This window comes from Tinamus guttatus, unplaced genomic scaffold (assembly GCF_059628265.1).
Source record: "Tinamus guttatus ecotype Peru unplaced genomic scaffold, ASM5962826v1 Tinamus_guttatus_pri_ptg000710l, whole genome shotgun sequence".
Classification (NCBI taxonomy): domain Eukaryota; kingdom Metazoa; phylum Chordata; class Aves; order Tinamiformes; family Tinamidae; genus Tinamus; species Tinamus guttatus.
Genome location: NW_028289244.1, coordinates 4,559,520 through 4,582,065, shown reverse-complemented (window position 1 = coordinate 4,582,065; position 22,546 = coordinate 4,559,520). Strand labels below are relative to the sequence as shown.

The 22,546-nt window shown below is 38.1% G+C and overlaps 1 protein-coding gene across 3 annotated transcripts in view; it reads left to right on the top strand.

The window, feature by feature from the left end:
* The window catches only part of RNF130 (ring finger protein 130), a 46,794-nt gene that overhangs the window by 2,018 nt on the left and 22,230 nt on the right, over window positions 1–22,546 (top strand). For all 3 annotated transcript variants that reach the window (XM_088536853.1, XM_088536852.1, XM_088536854.1), the window contains exons 2-3: window positions 7,707–7,901; window positions 19,675–19,925. In XM_088536853.1, coding sequence (XP_088392979.1) covers window positions 7,707–7,901; window positions 19,675–19,925 — 446 coding nt within the window. The remainder of the gene's footprint in view (window positions 1–7,706; window positions 7,902–19,674; window positions 19,926–22,546) is intronic.

The following is a 22,546-nucleotide window of genomic DNA, read 5'->3' as shown; positions in this document are numbered from 1 at the left end:
TTGTCATCAGAAAATTAAAACAAACACTGCAGCGTCTTCCTTTAAAATTCTTCTGAGTTGTTCTATATATGTTGTTACACAGTGTTTGTTTTGTTTTGATTTTTGCCAAAATGCTTCATGTGGTTCGAAAAGTTGATGTGGTAGGAGAGATGGGAATTTTGCGCTTTTAGTTAACATGTTCTTTTACACTTAGGAATCTTATGTTTATGTTCTGCTTTTTCATTCCTGGGCTGGATAAGGGACTGTGCCGTCTTGCTGTTGGTATCTGGTTCAATGCCTTTTTATCAGCGTATTCATCTTGCTATAGGACTTGTCTGGAAGGTGCGTGGGTTTTGATAACTCTTCTACTCAAGTTGCAAACAAAAAATTCTGCTGTTAGAACCAGTAAATGATCTGCCTGTTTCCACTCTAGAGTATACACTAAGAAGAAAAGACCTCTGTATCTCTTAGCACCTATGTTTGTAGATATTTTAGTGCTGGAACTGTTTTGATGTCAGGTATTCATCTGTGCAAGGGGGCATTCCTTGGAATTTCCATGAATATGGGTGATCTGTCAGCTGAGCAGCCTGGAACATCCTTGCACTAAATGGCTGAAATGTCCTTAGTGACACATCCTGACATGCTGCTCTAAGATCCCTTACTCATTGCCTTCAGAGGAACAAATGCATTTAATATTTGAGGGTTTGGGGTCGATTTGCTGTTGAACACGGAGTGTTTGTAGTAGGGTAAGTTGTGATGCGCTTCATAGGGTTGTTCACCTGTGTTCTTGAATGTCTAGTGTTTTACATACCACTTTTTGAAGTTGCAAGAGTCCCATGTGGTTGGCCATCCAAATTCATGACAGAACAAACTAAATCCCTTTTCCTGGTTCTTTAGCAGAATTCCTTTGCATAATTTCAGGCTTGTTGTCATCTTGATACCTGTATTAAAAGTGCTATTTCTATGTTCTTTTTATAGAACTCCACATGAAATTGATACAAGGCTTCAAAAGCCACGTTCTTCTGGAAGTGACACGATAGTAGTTCACATGACCATGTGTGAACATTAGTTATGAAAATGTAGCTCGAGTGATTTGTCAGTTGGCCCCAAATGTATTTATACAGCATCTGTGTACACATATCTTTTCCAAGTGCATTAAATATACAGTAGCTGCAGTTCCCTGATCTCTTCCATTATTCTGTTTCTAGGTCCTTACTTCCTCTAGCCTGTTAATCTTTTTGCATGCGTCCAGAATACTTTAAAACTGTGTTATAGCAAGAAATTGCTTCTAGATATGGATACTTACAGATACTGTGAAATGCTCCTTTTTAATACGACTTTTCTGGTAGCATAGTTCAGGCTTATATCATCCCTTAATAAGGTTACCCAGCATTTCTCCTTCTGTCCTTTATGTGGCTATTTTATAACTTCGTGAAGCCAACAATTTCAGTCAAAGCATTTCACACTGTCTCCATGCGTATTTGTGAAAGTACATGTATAGGTACAGTGTAAACTTTGTATTCCAGTGACCTCTGATTTTAATAAGCGTTAATATCTTCAGCATTTGGAGTTAGGTGTCAGACAGAAGCCGTTGCCCTGACTTTGACTGGCAGGGATATTCCTCTTGTTAGCACAAGCCAAGTTACAAGTTATTGAAAAATCACTTTAACGAACCTTGATGGAAACTGCACAGAGCTTTGAGGATTCCTTTCCTCAAAAATGTTACCGGCAGTGAACAGGACTCTGCTGTAGCTGTTGATTATGGGTTATTTCAGATCATTCTGTGTTTGGTGCAAAGTTGAACGCAGGGAAACTCGATCCAGCGTGTTCTTAATGATTCCTTTAGCGATGGTGCAGGAAACAAGCTGGATTGGGTAGCAGGAGAGTAGACAGGATGGCTGGGACTGGCGGTGGGACTGATAGGAAGGGAAATAACAGCAGCCTTGGATCCAAATGTGAGAACATTAAGACTCACTGAGCCGATAATTAGGAGAGAGCGGGTGGGCAGGCAGGGACAGGAGCGGGCTGGTCAGTGAAGGTGACAGTTGTGGGGAAGCTGAACTGGAGAAAGAACAGGCAGAAAGGGGAAAACTGAGCTGAAGGAAATAGTAGAGCTGTGGGGACAAGGAGATGGAGAATTTTGGAAAGGAAGAGAATACATGAGCAAAAAAGTGGAAGTGAGGAAGAAGCAGTGCTGCACGAGACTGCAAATGGCACCCGATATTGTGCACAGTAGTGTAACTAGAGCACTTGATAGCACCTGCCACTTTAAAAACATGTTATGTGAACAAATTCTAGCTGTGGAAGGTTTAAGATGACATTTTTCTGGTAACTGCAAAGCCTTTGTTAATATCTTGACAGTTTTGTGTTTGTGTCTGGCCCAGAATATGTAACGGCAAGCTGTAAGAAAATGCAACAAGCAAATGCACTAATAAATGGGGAGCAGTGGCAGGGAAATCTTGTGCCATACATATCTTCCTTACCATTGCCTCAATATCCAGTTTAAACTGTAGTCACTAAGTGGTACTTAAAGTGTATGGGAGTTTCTAGGAGTAATTGCAGTATACGTATTGAGCTACCAGGATTAAATCATAACTATTACAAGATTCTTAAGAATTACATCAATTTCTTATCTTCTGGAATTAAAATTTTTTCTTGTCCAAAGAATTTCTCTTGGTCTTAAGAGACAGCTTTAGTGAAAGAGCTAGATACCCAAAATAGCTCTTGAAATTAAAATGTTGTCTTATATAACTCATAGCCACAACTTTTAAAAAGCAGAAATTATAATTAGCTTGAATAAAGACTGTATAACTCAGAAATATTGTAGTGAAGGAAAACATTTTATATTGTATGTATGGCATTAATTCTAATCGGATAGCACATGCCACTAATAGAAAAGGCATCAATGCTGCTGTGTTATTTGTATAAATATCCCAGCTAAGCTCATCTTCTGGAAACGTTAGCAGCATAGAGCATCGGTGTTGCACAAGTCTGTATTTTGCCAGTCAGATCTAATGTAGTACCTGCCTGGGCGGCATCAGGATGGCTGAGATGTGATCATTTCAGGACAGAGGCTGCTGGCAGCTTCTTTTTCCCGTTTTTCTCAACGGTGAGTCCTGTGCTCTGCCTCCCCTTCCATGTCTTCCTCCCACCCCTCTCCCCCTGTTATTGATGGGCTCTCTCCATCTATTGTATTACAGCAATTGAAGGTCACATTCGAAGATGATTTCCCTATAGGTAGCTGAGCCAGACCAGTTATGGCAATTGGTGGTGGCCTAGGAAAATAGAAATTAGCTGAGAGGCAAATAATGAAAATATCTGACCTTGAAATTAATGCCTAGAGTGGGGGAACATTGCACTGATCCTTTTTGTGAAAAGTGGACAAAGTCTTGATAAAAGGCAACACTACAACCTTGGTTGATTTGTTTGACTGAACTGGGAATCATCTTGACAGAAGCACAGTCCTGTTATGAGCAGGGTAAGAACAACATGCATGGGCAGTATATGAAGGAAAACAAACCTAGTCTTGGTTTAGAACTAGAAAGTCTACATTTTGGCAGGTGTGTACTTATTTCTGGCAAAGCATATATTACCTTTGACAACTGGCCTATTAACTTCCTTCTGCAACCACACTATCTTTCTTGCAGGTGGAAGGCTAAAGGCCCTGGTCGAGTAATAGCAAAAGGATCAGAAAGGAAAGTATTGCTACTATTCTAACCTCTAATTTTGCCAAACTCTTTCAGTAGCTGACAGAATCAGGTTGGGTCTGTTGTAGTATTCAGTAGTTCTTCCACGTGAATAGCTAAAATGCTGTCACAAGCATTAGTTCTTCAGCAGGAATTGTATGCTCCTGAATTTAAAAGATGCTTTAAAGACACACAGTTGCACCCAGGCTGCACCTTCGTGTGCATTCTGTGAGAGGAGACTGGAGTTCTCATGAAGCTGAGAATGAACATGCAACATAATTTGCAGATGCTTAAATCACAGTCAATCCTTTTCCTGAAAAGAGACTGATCTGTGTTTTAGGAGCTCATGATAGGAAGGCAGATATCATTTAAAACGAAATTGAACAGAGCTGCCCTTTAATCCCACAGACAGCTTCTATTAAATCTCTTCTAACAGAGGTAGAACTGATGTTCAAACTAAAATATCAAGCCTTGCTGAATTTTTTGCTTCTGTATTATACTGTATTTGGGATCACTTTAACTTGCCTTCAGATCAGAATTGCAAACTGTGCAATTTGGTTTGAAAAGTGAAATCGGAGGCAAGAAGCAGCAGGAAGTAATTTACCTCACTTCCTCTGCTAGCCCATTTCAGCATTTACATGGCTTCACAGGGACACAGCATTTTAAAAACAAGGCATTTTAAAAAGACAGAGATGGTCTCTCAAGTAGGTAAGCTTGCCATTCCATCTAAATGAAATCCAAACAGGAACTGCTGGTACAGCTGCTTTTTTGCAGATGTTTTATTTATTCTCTTACTTGGGATGAGCAGAAAACAAACAGAACTACTAACTCTTATCTGTGATAAATGTTTCTAGTTCTCCATGTTTGTTCTTTTTTGGAGGGACAGAGGAAGGAAGATGTTTCACAGCTGAAATGTAACACAGCCTGAGACTTAGTATGCCTGCAACACTTGAATTATTAGCATATTTTATAAAAGGTGTAGATTTGCACAAGAGTAGAAACTAAGTGCAACTTTTTCTAAAGGGCAAGTAACTTTATGAAGCTTCATTCAAAATTCTTTTTTTTTTTTTTTTTGATTGTTTGGCAATGAATGATGCCTTTTTGGTTACTTGTAATAAAGCTAATAATGAATAATACTGTTTTTGTTAGATTAAACCACCTATAAAAAAGTGTGTTCTGTCTGATTATAATAGATTTTAATCTGTGACGTTGATTCTGTCACATTCCTGATAACAAAGACTACCTTTCAGCATAAAAAGCGCCTATATCTGTGTTTGAGCACTCTTCTGTTGCCTTGTACAAAATGTGAATATCTCTAGGAAAGAACCTGGTAAGCACTGTTAGTTTGCAGTAGGAAAGTCATCAAAGCAACACAGTTGAAACAGAAAAGGGTAAATGGACTATAATCCTTTTAAATTTGAGGTAATGATAAAGCTAGAAGTTTGCAAATTATCAGCGAGAAGATTTTATTTTGCCGTTATGTTCATGGTTATGCAGGTTTGAAGTGACCTGAGTGACTTCTGATTTTTTTTTTTTTTTTTCGTTTCTCCTGTACAAGTGATCTGTATTAGGATAATTTTAAATTAATGTGAAGTTGCTTTTCATTCTGGCATGGACATCATCCAAATAATACTTATAAATTCTAGTCTCTTAGATTTTAAGTGGACTTTGGACAATAGAGCATTGATGACCTGGTAATGGAGAGCTATTGATGATGGTTCTTGCTGACTTTGTTCATTTATTGATGTCCCTTATGATGCCAATTCTCTGTCTGGATCTTTAGGTATACAATAGTTGGGTTTTAGCCAACTTGCTATGCTAGAAGAGTACTCACAATTAGAAGAATGTCACTTGTTTTGGAGTGTATTCAACCTATCAAAACCAGACAAACCCAGACTTTTCAATATAGTGCCTGCATTTGCTTGTGTTTAAAAGTAGAAGGATTGTTTAGCATTTGTCTAGTGTAAATAGAACATTAAAGGGAGATGTGATTTTTTTTATATATATTAAATCTCAAGTGACTTGCAGTCAAATCTGAGGTTTATTTAAAACTACCAGATTTTCCTCAGTGGCTTTGCATTAGTTAAATAATGCTTGTTATTAGTTAAATAATGCTAAAATACTTTTGTAAGATATTGAACAACAATTCATCAGGAGATCCTGAATCACCTAATCTGGAATAACACGCTGAGTGCTTGTTAGCAGTGCCTGGTAGACTGTGTCTTTAAGGTTTGCATCTTTTAATATTGTTTCCAGTCTTGTTGATCTACCCAGTAACATTTTGTGACTGGGTCCACAGCTACAAGGCTCTTTAATCTCTACTGTAATAGAAAATTTTGTATCACTTTCCTGCTTGTTTTTTGGTGGGTTTTTTTTGTTTGTTTTTCTTTTACTACTTTCTTGGTCAGTGCATATATAAAATTTCAGGCTCTACAAATGTAAAGATGTCTACATAACTTTTTTTATAAGACTGGATTATGTAACACACTTTCAGAATGCTACCATTCTTTTTCAGGGTGTCTTTAACCTTTTTTTGTTTTGCCCCCTTTTTTTTTTTTTTTTTTTTTTACGACTTCCTTTTTAATTAATAACCCGTTATTTTATTGCTCTTACATCTTCACTCAGTATTTTAGCTTTGAAAATGATAGCACTGAAACAAGCTATATAGAATCCTTAAGATTACTGTTCTTCCAGCCCATATACTTATTTTGGTAAATTAGATATTGACTATAGTGTTTCTTTTTCAAAATAACTGTAGCAGTTTGGGGAGGTTCTGAAGCATTTCCCTACTTACTGAATGGTGGTTTCACACCCAGGATTCTCAAATTTGACTTCACTGAAGAAGGATATGATTTTAACTTTCAAGGCTTAAGCAAATTTTCATTCTAGCCTACTGATGTCTTTAAATGCCCAATATTTTAAATGGAAATGTTCTGCACAAGTGGGAAACATACATTAAAAAGAAAACTGTTTTTGTCTTTAGCAGAGTCTGTCAAGGTTGGCTGTTTGCACATGTGTCGTGATGATTTTGCAAAAAGAACCACAATTCTTCTTTTCTAAAAGAAAGAAGCTATTCTCCTCTTAAAATTATAATGATAAGCTACAAAAGTGCAGTTGAAAGGGTACTCTAACGATAATTGCTACTCATGATGGCCATCACTAGTACTCCAGAAATGCTTCTGTGTGGATCACTGATCGTTAGCAATATCTGTAGGGATTAAAATAATACCAGTATAATGGAAGAAAACACTCTGTAAAAGTCTACTTTAAGCCACCCGTATTTCAGATTTTCCCTGAACTCTGTATGAAAAGTGCCGATATAAAAATACAGCAAACAGTTCCTCATGTCTGAAAGGCCTTAGTACAACCTTGCAATTCAGCTGTGAAAAAACACCTGCTTGTAACTGAACTATTTACCTTCCTTCCCATAGGATGGGAGAGGGGTTTCTCACACAAGCTGAGAGAAATGATTTCCTGTAAGACTGTTATGGTGCAGATTCATCTGCACTAATAGTCTTTGGGTGAAGAATAGATTTTTCTTTCCCTCTTTTTATAGTATTCTGCACACGGCAGATAACTGCTCTGAAATCTTGTTTTTGCAACGTCCTTTGTTCAGCTGTACTTCCCACTGCAGTGATCTCTATGACTGCATTAGAAAGAAAAAATGTTGTACTACCCAGGAGGAGTCATAAAACAGCTGTTTGTTAAATGCCTATAGCATATGAACCATATTTGAATGTTTTTCAGCCTGTAGGCAGGTATTGATTCAAATGTTAATTCACTGTTCTAGCTGCTCTAGTGTTAAAAATAGCTATGCTGGTGAACCTAATTCTTGGGCATGTATTCGTGGCTTTGTGTGAGGTGGTTTTATAAAGAAGACTTTCTTACGGATGCAGTTAGCTTTAGGCTTTACTAACCAGAGAATAGTAGCTTCCTACTGCATTACCAATTAAATAATTCGGCAAAAGTCGCTGTTAGATTTTTTTTTTCTTTCCCCTGTTGAAACAAACTGTCATTGTGTAAATGTATCTCCAATTTCAGTTGCGGATCGCCTGGGCTGTGACCCTCGGACGCGTTTCCAAGTTCCACCGAACACCAAGCAATGGATCGCTTTGCTCCAGCGAGGAAACTGTACATTTAGAGAGAAAATACTGCGAGCAGCATCACATAATGCCACAGCTGTGGTCATTTACAACAATATATCCAGTGAAGAACCAGTCACTATGACTCATCAAGGTAAATAAAAGTCCTTCGCTTTCATTCCTTTTTCCCAATGACTCTTTTGCCGTATAGACTATAACTAAATAGCTATTAGCACTGTGGAAATAATATTATTTGAAACAGCCTGACCTTTGTAGGATGCCTGTATGTGTACATCGAAAAAGCCTGTAGTTCAGGGAGAAGGTCTTTTCTTCTAGAGTATTTCTAACCAGTGAGAAACACACTCCCCTATAGGGGGATTGCAGATGCATTGAGGATAGGGGTTAAATGTCCTTAAAGTTTTAGGCATTGTGTGTTTCAAGGTTTGAACTTGCCAAAGTCAAAAAGTTAACAGTATGTATCAAAATATCTAGAATTTTGCAAAACATCTTTACCTGAAGAATTTTTGTAGTAGTGTGTTGGATATAATAGCATGTTTTACAATTACTTATGATGAAGTCTCTCAAAGGTTAACAATTGCACCAAATTGGAGCTCCTGTGCATTTCTACGACAGCTTACAGAGGGTTTGGGTTTTGCAATGTATCTTTGTGGATCCTGTACAGTAATCAACAGAACTTGGTGATACAGAGTGTGGTTGCCTCTAAATTGTCTAGAATTACACTATTTCTGGTCTGAAATGATGCTGAAAGTTGGATTTCTACAGACCTTTATATTTTTAGGACTGTTCATGTCTAAAATGTTACCATTATTAGTGAGTGAGTTTAGCTAGTGGGAGCCTCCTACTTAAGAATTTTTCCTTTGCTACAAATAACTTTCACATTTTTAATAACTGCAAGGCATTCGCTTTCCCGGGTTTTATCACTTTGAAATTACTTAGCTTAATCCCAAAAGGCCTATTTCTCTATTTGATAGATGAACTAGTGAATCTTTTTTTCTAAAATATTTTCAATCCTTTTTCTTTAAGCATGGAGGGAGTTGCTTGGAAACTGGAATTTCCTATTTATTGCTCTGCATATAATCACATAACTGGGAGTTGGATTCTTCTACTGAAAAAGCCCTGTGTCAGTTGTAGTTCTTATGTTGTGATCTGAGAAAACCTCATGCAAGGGAAATGTCTTATGGCTTGTTCTAGTTCAGTGGGTTTTGACCTTCCCAATTCTGTGTTACCACAGGAATTTTCCAGGGAGATGTGGCTTTATGTGTAACAATCCTAAGTCTGTTAACAGTTTTTTTTTTTTTTTTTTTTCCTTAGTCACCTTCCTCAGGCACCTTTGCATTTAATCTGAAGGCAAAAAGCCCCATATTCTAGTGAAATGTTCCTTGCAATACTCCCTCTTTGGTCCTTTGCTGCTTCTCTGTGCTTATATGGCACCCCATCACACACACAAGTCTTCAGCTCCATCTCCTTGACATACTTGTTAGATTGTAAAGCCTTTTTTTTGTAAAGTCTCTTTTAGCAATGTTTTTTGACTCCTTCTCTCCTCTTTTGAGAGAAGGACTACCAGTTAAAACACAGGTCTATTATTGCTTCTTCTAATATGTGCTAAAATATATTATGGATTTGATTGCAAAATAAAAATCCTTTTTCTCTTAATGGAGTTACATTTAGCAGTTGATCTGATAGCAATGGGTGTCTGTCTAGTAAGAAGTGCATTGTGTTCACTTGGTGTTAGAGCTCTTAAGACCAGTGTGGTGCCTCTGCAACTGTGTCAATAGACCTGATGGTTCAGGTAGCTTGAAATAAGCTCTCAAATTCTAAGACCTGGGTTGTGCTGTGGAGAAATGGTGTCTTGCAAACTGTAAAGGATAACAGAACACTTGATGCTTGGAAAAAATAAAGCCATCTTCATAATCTTCATACTGATTGCAAAATATTCATTCTTTAAAAAGATTATGTAATTACTGGAGATAATGCATGTTTTATCTGTAAGTCTTTCGAGAAACTATTTTAACTATATGCAGCCAGTCCCCTAGTATACTAGAACCTGTCACTGATGTGTGTGTGTAAAACAGAGGTGTTTGACATGTTTTTGTAAATGTCCTCTATCATCGAAGTGAAGGGCGTCTTTCCCAGCATTTAGGATATGCTAGGCTATGATATCACTGGCAGGAAGGCAGTTTTATGGGTGGTTTTGCTTGCCACTTCTGTTAAAGCAGAGCAAATACTGTCTAATGTAGAAAGCCTGTGTGGTGGAGAAAATATTTAGTAGCTGTCTCCTTTGTAATCAATTAGGGGAATAGGAAGGAAATGCAAGGAAGATAACACTTTAATTCTTTTTATGTGGTTAAAACAGTCCTATTAAATACGTATTACTTCAACTAACTATTGAACTGATCTAGTTAAAAAAAAATCTAGATTTTTTTTTAATTATTTATCCTTGCTGAAGACTTTTAAGTATTTACGCATTATACCTTGTTCAGAGGGCTTTGCCCAACAGATCTCTTGGTCTTTAGGTCTTGCTGCACCTTCATTGCACCTTTGAAAAAACAGTGTATTCTTCTCCTTTTTGGAAGTTCCTCTATTCAGTGATGTGCACAGGAGGAGGCTTTCTGCCATCCTACTGCTGGGAGAGACATTTTTCTTAGGATCTATGTCCTTCTACCCAATATGGGCCCTGAGGGGGGGGAACTATTCAAGGCAGAAATTTCTGTTCCTCATATATTCACTTACAGGAGAAGCAACACTTGTGTGTGTGTTGAACAGGCAGGATAAAATTGTGAGTTTATTTCTGTGTGGATTATTTTAGGTCACTAGGTCAGAGGCAGGAGGCACAGGAGGTAACTTGGAGTTGTTGCCATCTAATGGCTATTCCGTGCTCCAAGCCTGTGTAGGTGGAATTAGACTGAGTAGCCCTGGGCTTTGAGCTGCTGCTGTGCTGAGCTGTGGTGCTCCTACTGCATGCAGCAAATAGGATATTCTGCTACTTCCCTCTTTTTCTCAGCTGTGGCTTTATGTGACTGTAAGCTAAAATGACGCATAAAAACTAAAACAGCTCTATAGATTATTCTGCCCAACTGTGGTTTGGAGTATAGCTGAAATATTCATCAAATCCATCACAAAACTGTCCCTGCATTACTGAGACCTACTTTGAATTCACAACTCAAGGAATACTCGTGTGCTTGTTCAGCTCCTAAGAACACCAAAGTGCAGTTATTTGGATGGTATAGTCTTAAAAGTATTATCTAATGTCAGTTTTCTTCAAATTCTTCTGTTTTGAAGCAGTTATTAAGTATTAATGTAGCCAGAAAGATTGGCAAAGGTGATGCCCTCTAGCCTGGCATGGTGGTGAAAAGAAGAAATGAGTCATTGCAGATTAAGTTTTTAGAAAAGGAAGAAACAAATCTTTGGTAGCATAAACATAGTTAACACACCTTTGATTATATTACAGTGGTAATTATTATATTGTTTATAATTCCTAATTTAAAATGCTACGAGCAAGTATAAATTTAATTCCATTTCCCACTGCGTTTCTTGGAGATAAATTTATCGGGAAAATCCACCTTACAGTAGATGGAGTTGTCTGACAGTTAACGAGCCTCCGAGCGGAGTGTTTGGAGCGCAGGCTCCAGGACGCAGGGAAGCAACTGCCTGCTCCGGACACGCCAGGGAAAGCCCTTGCCAAGGCTGACGGTGTCTTACTGAGCCTGTTCGTGACGGGAATTTGCATGGTGTGTGCTTCATCCACGGCTGCAATGTCAGCCCTTAGGTTCATTTTTCTGTAGCCAGCTGAGAGGGTAATTAGTTCTGTGACCGTGAAAAAGCCCATGGGATTGTTAGTGACTATAGGTAATTACACTCCTTTTATCTTAGCCAGAGATCCGAGCTTCAGCAGCAGAGTAATTCCCAAATCTATGGATTTTTTTGTGGAATCAAATCTGATTCAAATTTATGGATTTGTTATTTCTGAACACCACAATTGTGGTGTCTTTCAATAAGATTTTCATACTATTTCTTTTTTGGAGTTACCTGAATATGTTTGGAATGACAATCTGGACTGATGGTTCTGAGTTGAAGTTGCCTGTAGCTAAAACAAAATACTCAACCATATTAGACCACCCTTATTACAAATCTCTGTTTTGGGGGCTTCAAGATCCATTAGCCAGAATAGAAGCTACTATTCAGGAACAGCAAAATGAAAGCCACCTACTCGTGCTTACTCATGCTACAATATACAAGACTATTTAGAGTTTGTTATCAAAATCTAAGCGAATATTATTTTCTTTAAGTACAAATCAGATCTACATGAGGCTAGTACTTGTGATTAATGAAAAGTGCAGACACTGTAATCAGCCTTCGGACATTAAAACCAGATCTAAGGTGTCAGTTTCACGACATTGTTCCTGAAGAAGTATCTGCAAAGATAAATAGTTTTCAAATAAACTGTAATTAGCCCCTGACGGTAAGACTCCTTCTATGTTTTATAAATATGTGAAACTAGTTAATGAGGAAACACTGACAGCTGACTGATTTTAGTTTGCATTTACCTAGTGACAGCGTAATACAGTTTCTTAGGTGAAAGCTTAATGTGAATTTTTTTTTTTTTAGTAGCTTGCATTTGGTCCAGGTTTGAATATAAAATTTACACTTCTTTTTTTTAGTGTACTGTTATTTGAAAAGGAAAAGTCAAATAGGGTTGTAAATGCAATTTGTCCACTTCCTAGTTAAATGTCAGTAAAATGCTGAACGAAAGCAAAAATGTATGTACAAATAATGGAATGATAGTGGTAGTTTAAAATGATGAATTCCTTTGTATCATGACTACTTGATTCTTCTAGGATTATTTAAGGGGAATATCTGTTTCCTTTTCAAAGTTCATGGTACAGGTAAATTAAAAGAAGCATTGTTATAAAAGAAGAATACAGTGTGAAGTGTCTGCAGAAACATTACATTACTTATCTCCTCTTTCCCTTTTTCTAGACTTGATTTTTTTTCTAGATGTTCAAAAAAAAAAAAGGGCTAAGTTACGTGCATTAAATACACATTTCCCAGAAAGAGAGATGTTCCTCCTCTTAGAGGAGAGATCAAAGTGTCTTCAAGCTTTATAGTAGAACTTTAATTCCTTTCACAGTGCTTAATATTGTGCGTCCTGCAATAGAAGACAAGGAGCCCTCTTTTTGAGTGAGGGTGATGGAGAGGAAAAGGCCAAGAACACATTATTGCATCCTTATATCCTTGTAGGAATTAAGTGTAGTTTTCTCCATTGGGGTGCACAGTGGGTATCATGAAGAGACAGTTGGACCTAAGACCTTGTTGACCATGAGGAAATGGTGGAGCTCTGCTCTTACATCACGAGTGTGTCTGCATGGCTTGGCCTGGGAAAGAAGCAAGGTGAAAGAAACAGGATTGTTCAGCTGTTACTACCTCTTCAGACTGTAGGCAGATTTTTCATTAAGAAACATCTCATTGAGTGCCAGAGTAGAGCAACTGGGTTATCAAATAATGTGTCAGTAGTTGGATTCTAAATATGGCAAAAACACCTGAAGAAGCTTTTGGATGGCTTGGCTCTCTCTTCCTTAAGGTCTTGGACTTCCTAGGCCCCAAAGCTGATGTACAAGTATATTGCTGAGAGCATGATGTTGAAGCACCAGCACCAATTTAATAAAAGGGCATTAGGAAAATCTCTTTTATTTACAAGATTATTGCAAGCATAGGTCATGCATAACAATTTAGTGTGTTCCAGGTTAGTGTAACCAGGAGCTGACCAGGCTTCAGGGCTGCTTGTGAAGTTAATTCAGTCACACCCAGCTTAGCAACAGCAAGAGCTGCTTTCCAGTTTTTCTAGCTCTCAATTGCATCCCTTGTTTTTAAAGGAGCAGAACTTTAGTGAACTTTTGTTGTCAGATCTCTATTAGCAGGACTGTAATGCATGGTATATTTCAAAATGCTGAAGTGGGGGTGTTTGAGTGACAGCCCTGTGCCCTGTCATCAGCTGACAGGATAAAATGTGTTAAAGCTTCTGTTACTGCATTCAAAGAGGAATTTTGACTCTTCAGATGCAACTTAATTTGTATTTCACTTGCAATTCGCAAAAGCCTGGTCTGCCCTAATTTGAGTGTCTACGTCTTTGTCCTCTTAAGTAGATAGAATCCAAGTTTTAGCCTTGGTAGCAAATGTTTTTCAGCTTGCTTTACATTGATTCCTGTAGTGGAGAAACTTGTGGTCTCTGTAAATATTTACCCTGTATTTTGAGATAGCTGGTTGTTCTGTTGGTTGCGTTTAATTGAAGTATCCATGTGAAAACCTTACTCTTGGGTCACATACTTCATATACTGCTACTATTTAGTTTGGGGTTTTTTTGTTTGTTTTTGTTTTCCTGGAAGTGTTGCAGCATCTGTTCTAATGTCTGGCACTATAACATAGAGATCCCAAGGTACATGTTTACATACTACACATATTCAATGTTGTCTGTGTTGTTAATACAACAGAAAGCACAACATTTTTAAAACAGTATTCAATCTTATTTTAAAATGTATGCTTTTTTGTGTTTGGTTATCTTGCTTGCTTAGAACTAAATAATATGCCTTTTTTGTTGTTTTGGAAGTATTTGTTTTGGGACATCTCAAAAAACGTATCCTACCCTTGAGATTGCACTAATGTGTTGACAGTTTGGATGTGCTCTTGTTTACTTTCTGATTAGATCAAAATAAAAATATGTTCAGCTAGACCTGTTTTAATCAATCTGAAGAAATGCCAAGATTCTTCCTTTGCTGTCTGCTTTTATGAAAGTTGATTTTTAGGATAAGGCTTAAATTCTTAAGAGCGAATTTCTTCATTTTGTATCAGATTAATATTTTAAAGCATCTGATGATTTTTCCCCAATGCCACTATTCATGGTAGAATTTATATATTAAAGGATGTGCTCTGAGCCCACCTCTTCTTGCAGTGTAGCTGTACTGTTAGCTTTCATTTTCATAAAGTTGATGTTCTAACACTGGAAATAGCATGAACTCGGAAGTGTCATCCTTAAATAACCATTGAGCTCTGTGAATATTATCATATCCCCTTTTGTCTCAACTTTGTATTTTATTTCTGTCTTCTGTTTTTTAACTTCTTTTTCTCCGACTTGTACTTGGATTCCTTGTTTTTGCTTTTCATTAATTTTACATCTCTGTTCTTTCATTTCCAGCAGTGTAAGATGCTCTTTACACTCCACCCTTTCCATGGGCTTCTTATTTTTCTAGTGCAGTTTCCGTTCTGTCCAGCGTACCCTAATTATTATCAGTACAGAGAGTGTTATGCTGCTTGCTTTCTTGCCTTTCTTTTTTTCTCTGACTTAATTCTCCTAATCCTTAAGCCTTTTCTCTTTCCCTTATCTTCTTGCTGTGTTGGTTCTGTGAATTCTGCCTTTCTCTTTGGCTTCCACCATTCTTGCTTCCACCTCTGCCCCCTTCCAATTCAGCCTTGTTCTGATATTTTCCTATAACTCCAAATAAGCCTTTCAAAACTTGATATATAACAATAGGACTTCCTTTGTGCTTTCCTGTTTTCTTAACTGGTGTTTTGTGGACTTTTAAATTCTATCCTTAGTTACCACACTTGCATTAACTTCCCCAATTGGTATATTTTTTTGTTTATGCGAATAGGGCTTCTGAAATCACCTCTCGATGTGACTGAACATATTTTGTTACCTGGTTATAAGAGAAAAGAAACAAAACTCTTCAAACCACTAAACTATTTTGAAGGAGCTTTTCTCCTGTTTGCGGGGGAGGAGAGATTATATTCTTCCTTTGTTTATAAGTTCCTGAATTTGTGCTTGCATCCGCAAGGTCATTGCACAGGAAGGTCTGCAAACCATTTATCAACTTGTCTTCTACTCATACCAGCCAAGAACTAGAATATAGTGACACTGTTTTCTATATGGCTGAACTGGACAGTAGACTCCAGAAGGGGCTTAGCTCTTTACTCTCATTTAAGCATGAGTTTATTTTGCATGTGTAAAATATCAATGAATGGTACTTACAGAAAGGCTATTACAGATCCGAAATTGCAGGTTTTTCCAGTACTCCTTTCCTTTAGCAGAGAGGTGGTTTTGCTTTGGGAACCCCACTGAAATTGTTACCAGTGAAATTCAGCTAAATATGTTGAGCTTAGAGTGCTCAGAATGAAGCCATGAAAGGCCTCAGTTACGATTTAAATGTTGTCTCCTGTTTGAGAGCGATATTCTTTTGCAAGTGTGAGATGACTGCAGTTTGTCTTCACTGTGTCTGCAGCAAGCATCAGCATGCACAAAGGCTTATGAAATTACAAGGGTTTTAGCTGAAAGTGACAGCCATTAGAGAGCTGCTAAGCTTTGTTATAAGGCTCTGACTTAATTCTCAGTTCGCTGCAAGCGTTGCCCCTACCAAATCAGAATGGTTCGGTGCCTCTCACGGGATGCCCAGTGCTGGCCACGCTCGAAATAGGATTTCAGGTTTGGGCCCTCCCCGTCTGCGGCGGCGGAGGCTGAATCACTGCAGCAGCTCCAGCTCCGTGCTGGGCTCCTCGGGATGCCCACGAGGTCTTGTCTCACCCTCCCTTCTCCTCCAGGATTGACCAAGCAGCTGCTTGGGCTGTTTACAAGTTCAGGAGGGAAAAAAAAATCAGCAATTGGAAATTGCATTTTACCAGGCAGCAGCTGCCTGTGTCCTCCAAAGGAAAGACAGTAGCTGAGTGGGAGGTGTCTGAGGTCTGTGCTTTGAATAGTGTCTGTATGTGGAGCTGGAGAGATTTGTTAGCCAGCTGTTAACAAAAATGTAAACAATTGTTTGCTAGTGATGAGACTAATCATTGTTCTTTGAAATAACTTTCTATTGACTTTCTGTAAATATTCTTTGAGAATTGTTAGGTATGAATAGACTAGTGTGCTAGCAAAGCAGTTGTTAGCTCTACAGGAGACTGTTCTGGATGTTGCTATTTTTCTCTCATCTGTTTTTAGTGTCTCTGCAGCTGTTAAGTCCTTCTCTCCCACTGTAATTCTGTACAGAATTAATGATCAATTGCTACTTCCTTTTCCTACACAGGCTTGCATACCTATACTAATTAAGCACTCGCATAGTAAAATTGCAGCTAGAAAGCCATCTAGGTTTGGATGATGACACTTCAATGACTTGTAACATTTACAAATGTTAATATTTATCTTGGGCCTGCTGTCTGTGGTTGAGTGTGCAGCTGGTTGGCATTACAGCTCTCTGTGTTTCTCTGGACACTGTGTTTTTGGCCAAGGAAAGTGTTGCTTTTCATAAGATGGCATTGCTATACAATATTGTAACTTCTTTCTGTATTCACTTAAATCACGTTTTTAATACTTATGTTTTAGAAATGCAAGGTTTTGAGGCGCTTAACATAAATGAGTCAATGTTTCCTTCTGCCCCGAATTCTTCTAAAGCAGAAAGTTCTTCCTATGAGTATTTAGGGCGATGCCCCTGACAAAAGCAAAGATATGAACCAAGTCCCAGTATCCACTGAATTCAAGGATTTTAGGCACAAATTTTCCTTTCTGCAGTTCTCCTTGCTTCTCACAGGTCAGAAGCAACAGCAGCGCTTTGGCTGTTCCCAGTTGAGTCAGTTGGCATGCAAATCACTCTGCAGTAATGCCCAAGGTTCCCGTTGTGCTGGGCCTTGGATAAAGCACAGGACAGACTTTCAGCTTCATCACCTGCCCTGGACAGCAGGGAAGAGGTGGAGACTTGAGTTGTTCTTTTGATAAAACTGAGTAGGATCATAAGATCAGATTTGCTTTGCAGATACCCCAACACAGATCATGTTAATACTAACATAATTCCATGGTGCAAATAAATACCAGTGGGGAAGTGTCACAGAATGCATGCTCCAGGGAAAACTATCCCTCCTCTCTTCACTACCAGAAATGGGCATGAAAAAACAGAAATGAAGCCTAGGGAAAATACCAAGCAATGTAAATGACTTATTCCTGATTGCTCTTGCATCTGAGTGTGGGGTTAAGGGAGACTTCTGCATGTGGATGCAGCACATAGTTAAGCTGTAGGGAAGGTAGCTCTTGTCCTGTAACTGCTGCACGTCTGGACAAAGACATTGTTTGGCATCTCTTTCTAGCTGAAAGCATAGGAATCCAAGCAATGTTCCTTGGTAGTAAAGCACACTGTGGATAATCACTGTTTCTGAGCTTTGCTGCTCACTAAATATCTTAGGTAGCTTGCTTCATACTGTACAAGTGTCTCTGGAGACCTGGTCTGTAGTGGACTTTGTGTGAAGCTGTGGTGTACTACTGAATTAATAAGCAGTATCCATAAATTATGCTGGTTTCTGGTTACTATTTAAAGCTTTTGAGTTACTGTTACATTTGTTTTTAAAATACTCAGGAGGAAACACTGAACATTCTTTTCCTGCTTACACTCGTGTTACTGGGACAAGGCAGGAATTCTTGACTGCGCCTTTAGAATTAAAATTTTAACAAAATGTTAAGATTTAATGGGGAGACCAATTTAGGGGCCATGAATTATTTTCAAGGAATTGTGTAAATCCTAATTTATGAGAGTATTGATTCTTATTTTTCTCAGTAGTTCTATCAGCTTTGTCACAAATGTTAGAGAACTCTGAAACTGAGGCTAGTGACTATAAAAGTGACTCCTTTGCTTTGCATATGTAAAGCTGTAGTACAGACCCAGCTTGGAAAATTATGTGGCTTTTGGGGACTTTCATGTGATTTACTGAGCTAAGGTTTCAGAAATGCTGCTCTTTTGAGTCTTCCTACACTATTTTCAGGGTAGAGTAACATCTTAAAAATAGGGTTTTGATTAAGACTTCCATTTCCTTGCATGGAAATAGGACCTCATGTTCTGTCTGCACTGTTGCATTAAATCTCTGAGTTAAATTCCCTTAAATTCTGTAACTTAAATCTACTCTAAATCCAGCGTCTCAGTGCTGAAGTCGCGCACATTTTCCAGCTCCTCTTTCAGGGAATGTGAACTGGAGCAAACAGATGGAGCAAAGAGATGAGCAGATTTGCCAGGATTTTGAAAATAGATCTTGAAAGGGCTTTAGTATAGGAAGTAAACAGATCTAGGTGGGCAAGAATGGCACTCTTAATGTGTGAGTGATTTTTTTTTTCTGGCTTTTTTCCCTATAAATTTTACTTTGATCTTTGAACAAGATTAGAATTCTCCTGAGTTGAAGATACACTTGTGTGGGGGGCTTTATTTTTTAACACGTAGGGGCTCTTTCCGCCCTGAAGGCAGTTTCACTCTTTTGTCATAGAGTTTAGTGAGTCTCTTGGTGCCTCCAGTCCCAAAGGAAAAATTCTAGGCAACCTGGAGGAAAGACACTAGAAAATAACAAGATGAGATATGTGTTCAATGTGGAGTTGAGAAACCCGATGTCCTCCTTGGTATCCTGTTGAACATATCTTTGTACGGATGATAAAATCAGCACTCAAACTTCTGCTGAAGTTGCTTTGTCTGAAATGATGTAGGTAGAAGCAACTTACTCAGCTCTGTGTACTCTGTGACCACCCTAGCAACATCAGTGTACTCATTTTCTAAAGCCTATTTTCCATGAGCTGTCTGTTTAGGTACTCTCAATTCCAATCTGGAACACTTTTTAAAGCTAGTTCAAAGTACACACAGTAGTTGTAATCAAGAAGCATCATTTAACTGTCACTGAAGATCTGTTGCTATGCGTGGAGTTACAAAGTGTTTGAATGTTAACGCCCTAATTTGAAAATCTGGGTTTGAAGGACAAGCTACGAGTGCCAAGAAGTGTATTTCTTATGTCACGGATGGCTGAGATTAATTTCTTCAAGTTGTCAAATGGTTTTATACTTGGAAAATGATGTGAGCAGCTTGGCATGTTAATGTTGAGTGGAAATTAAATATGTTTTTCTTTCCTCATAGGAACTGGAGACATTGTTGCTGTCATGATTACAGAATCAAAGGTTAAGGAGATCCTCAATTATTTGGAAAAGAATATTTCTGTCTTGATGGCAATAGCAGTGGGATCCCGTGTTCCTCCAAAAAACTTCAGTCGGGGCTCTCTAGTCTTTGTGTCAATATCATTCATTGTTTTGATGATAATTTCTTCAGCGTGGTTAATATTTTACTTCATCCAGAAGATCAGGTACACAAGTGCACGTGACAGGAATCAGGTAAGGGTACTCCCTTTCTTATCTAAGCTACAGAAATTATTTTCTATGTACGGTAGCTAATAGAGAGCAAGTAATCTCTAAGGACTATCCATCAAACCAGTGTTCAAAAACATCTTTGTCCAGCAGCATTCTTTGCCTCTGAACAGGAATTTTATGCAACAAATTGTTGCTGTCCTCAGTAGCACCAATGCAAGTTCTTGCTAAATGCAACAGGAAAGAATAGAACCGAGGCAAAATATTTTAAAATAGTTTAATGACTATGAGTCAAAGGGGAAGAGGGAATCTTTGTTGGTTATTACGTGCTGTATAGCACATTACTTAGGACACTGGGAATGAGTAAGAGAGTTAAACTGTGAATGAACTTGTGTAGTGGAACAGAGAGCTAATGTTTATTTTTTTTTGTGGGGGAATCTTTGTTAACTGGAATGAAATGGATTAGTTAATTCCCATTAAGTCCTTATTCTATATAAATTCTATCCATGCTATAAAGGATAGCTTGAATAATAGAGTACTACACACATTGTATTGAGGCCGTATCAGACTGCACTCCCATGACGGTTAGATTAATGAGAAATCACCCAACTAGTTTTCTTAAATTATACCTGTTTAAAGCAAGATATGGACTGTGTAATTCTGCTGGTCCTGTAACTTAAGTAATTATCATATCTAAAATGCCCTTCTTGTATTCTTTTTCACCTCTGATTTAAGAATTTGTGCATTTAAGCTAAAGAGGGGTCACCCTCAGATATCCAGAATAAATCAAGTTATCAATTCAAACATGGAATAAACTCTGGAAGTAATTTTTTCACAATGCATTAGTGTGGACTTAATGACTCACTGCCTCCATAGTATGCCTTGGCTTTTCTTGGGAAGGAGCAGTAAATTTTGGGAAATCTGTGCTTTCTTTGCCTCTGTCTCTGCAACCTGTAGTCACCGACCCCCTTCCTTCGAGTTAGGTCTGAGGTGGAGGGTCCCACTGCAAGGCACAGCTTTGGGTATGTCTTATTAAAGGCTACTTGTGATTATCTAAATTTTTAAACGTTCCCCTAAATATTACTTTTTCAAGCCTAAAACAAATGCCAGCTTATAAAGCCTCAGCTGTGACAAAGGATTTCCTTCCTAGTTTCTAGAAATAATGTTTGACGCTGCAGATCCCATGGGCATTTTGTCGACTTTCCTAAGAATATCATTCTTAAATGACCACATTGTAACTGGTGCTTAGTGAGGTCCCTTGGGATGAGAAGTTTAAATATAACTGTTGCTCAGTGGATGTCTGCGGAATTCTAAATTGTGCCTGCTGCCTCCCCTGCGTGGTTCTAGGCTTCTTCAGAAGGCCCATGTTTCCAAACAGCTGCTCCATGGGAAAAGGGCTTTAATGACCTTTTTTCTTTCTTTAGATTTTTACAAAGGTCAGGAGAAACTTGATAAAAAATTTATGTGGCTTAAAAAGCTAGGCTTATTAAAGTTTAATAAGGAGGTGGCGACAGCTACAGCTTTTTCTTGAAGAGCTTTCACAGAGAAAACGCTGCACTGTTAGTGATAACCTGGTTTAAGCTGTGCTGTTTTTCAGTTATGTGTACAGGCATGTTTCCTTTAATTTTTTTTCTCCCCTTCAGAAAACAGCAAAAACATGCTGTGTTTTGTAGATAGTGCAAGGAGATACTGGTATTTCACATGGTTGCTCTTGTGCACTTCCTCCAGAGCAGAGTTATGACACTGCTTTGCTTGTCGTGGTGGCCTTTTCCATCAAGATGGCTGTGTGTTATAAAAGCAGGTTTCCTGTATCCTGATGCCCTAATTTATCAAAAGAGCAAATCTCAATCATTTCCAGTGTTAGCTAACAAGTATTTGTTAAAGTTTGAAAATTTTGCAGTGGCAAAAGTGCACTTAATGTCAGTAGCATAAATGCTTTTCATTGATGTGGAATATGACACGTTCTGATAACGGGCTAGATCCCTTCATCACAAGATACCAATTTTACAAGTTTTCAAGCAAATAAATTCCTATGAAGACTAACCTGAAAACTTAGTGTGCTTCCCATGCAGCTCTAAAATGGAGGCGCTGAAGGTTATTTAGTGTATTTCTTTATGTCAGAGGACGTGTATACATTTCTGGAAGATTTTTTTAATGAATAAGTAATGCTTTCAATAAGAAGATAGTATCTGAGGTAAGATTTCTTTTTTTTTTTTTTTGCACTGCAAATGCAAACTTATGTAGTACAGCTAAATATAAGTACTACCCACAATTATTTAGGTGCTGGTGTCAACCATGTAAGTTAAATGCCTCACTTTCTTTTCAGTTTTGCTCTTTTTGGTTGTGCAAGGATAATCTGTTGTAGTAAAACAGCAGTGTGACAACATATTTTGTGGCATTAAGTACATAAACCAATGGGTCCATTTCAGGACGTGTAATGTAGATTTGTTTAGATTGAGCAGTATTTGCGTGTGGAAATAAGGGGATGGGATTTCTGATTGCAAGAAGTGTAAAATTTCTCCATCCCCAGTGTTCCTGGTGCTCTGCTTCCTGCTTTAGTAGTTGGATCCTAGTATTTTTTTTATTCATATCCTGAAAAATGAAAGAGCCATTCTTCTATGGAAAACACCAAAAAATACTGTGCTTCT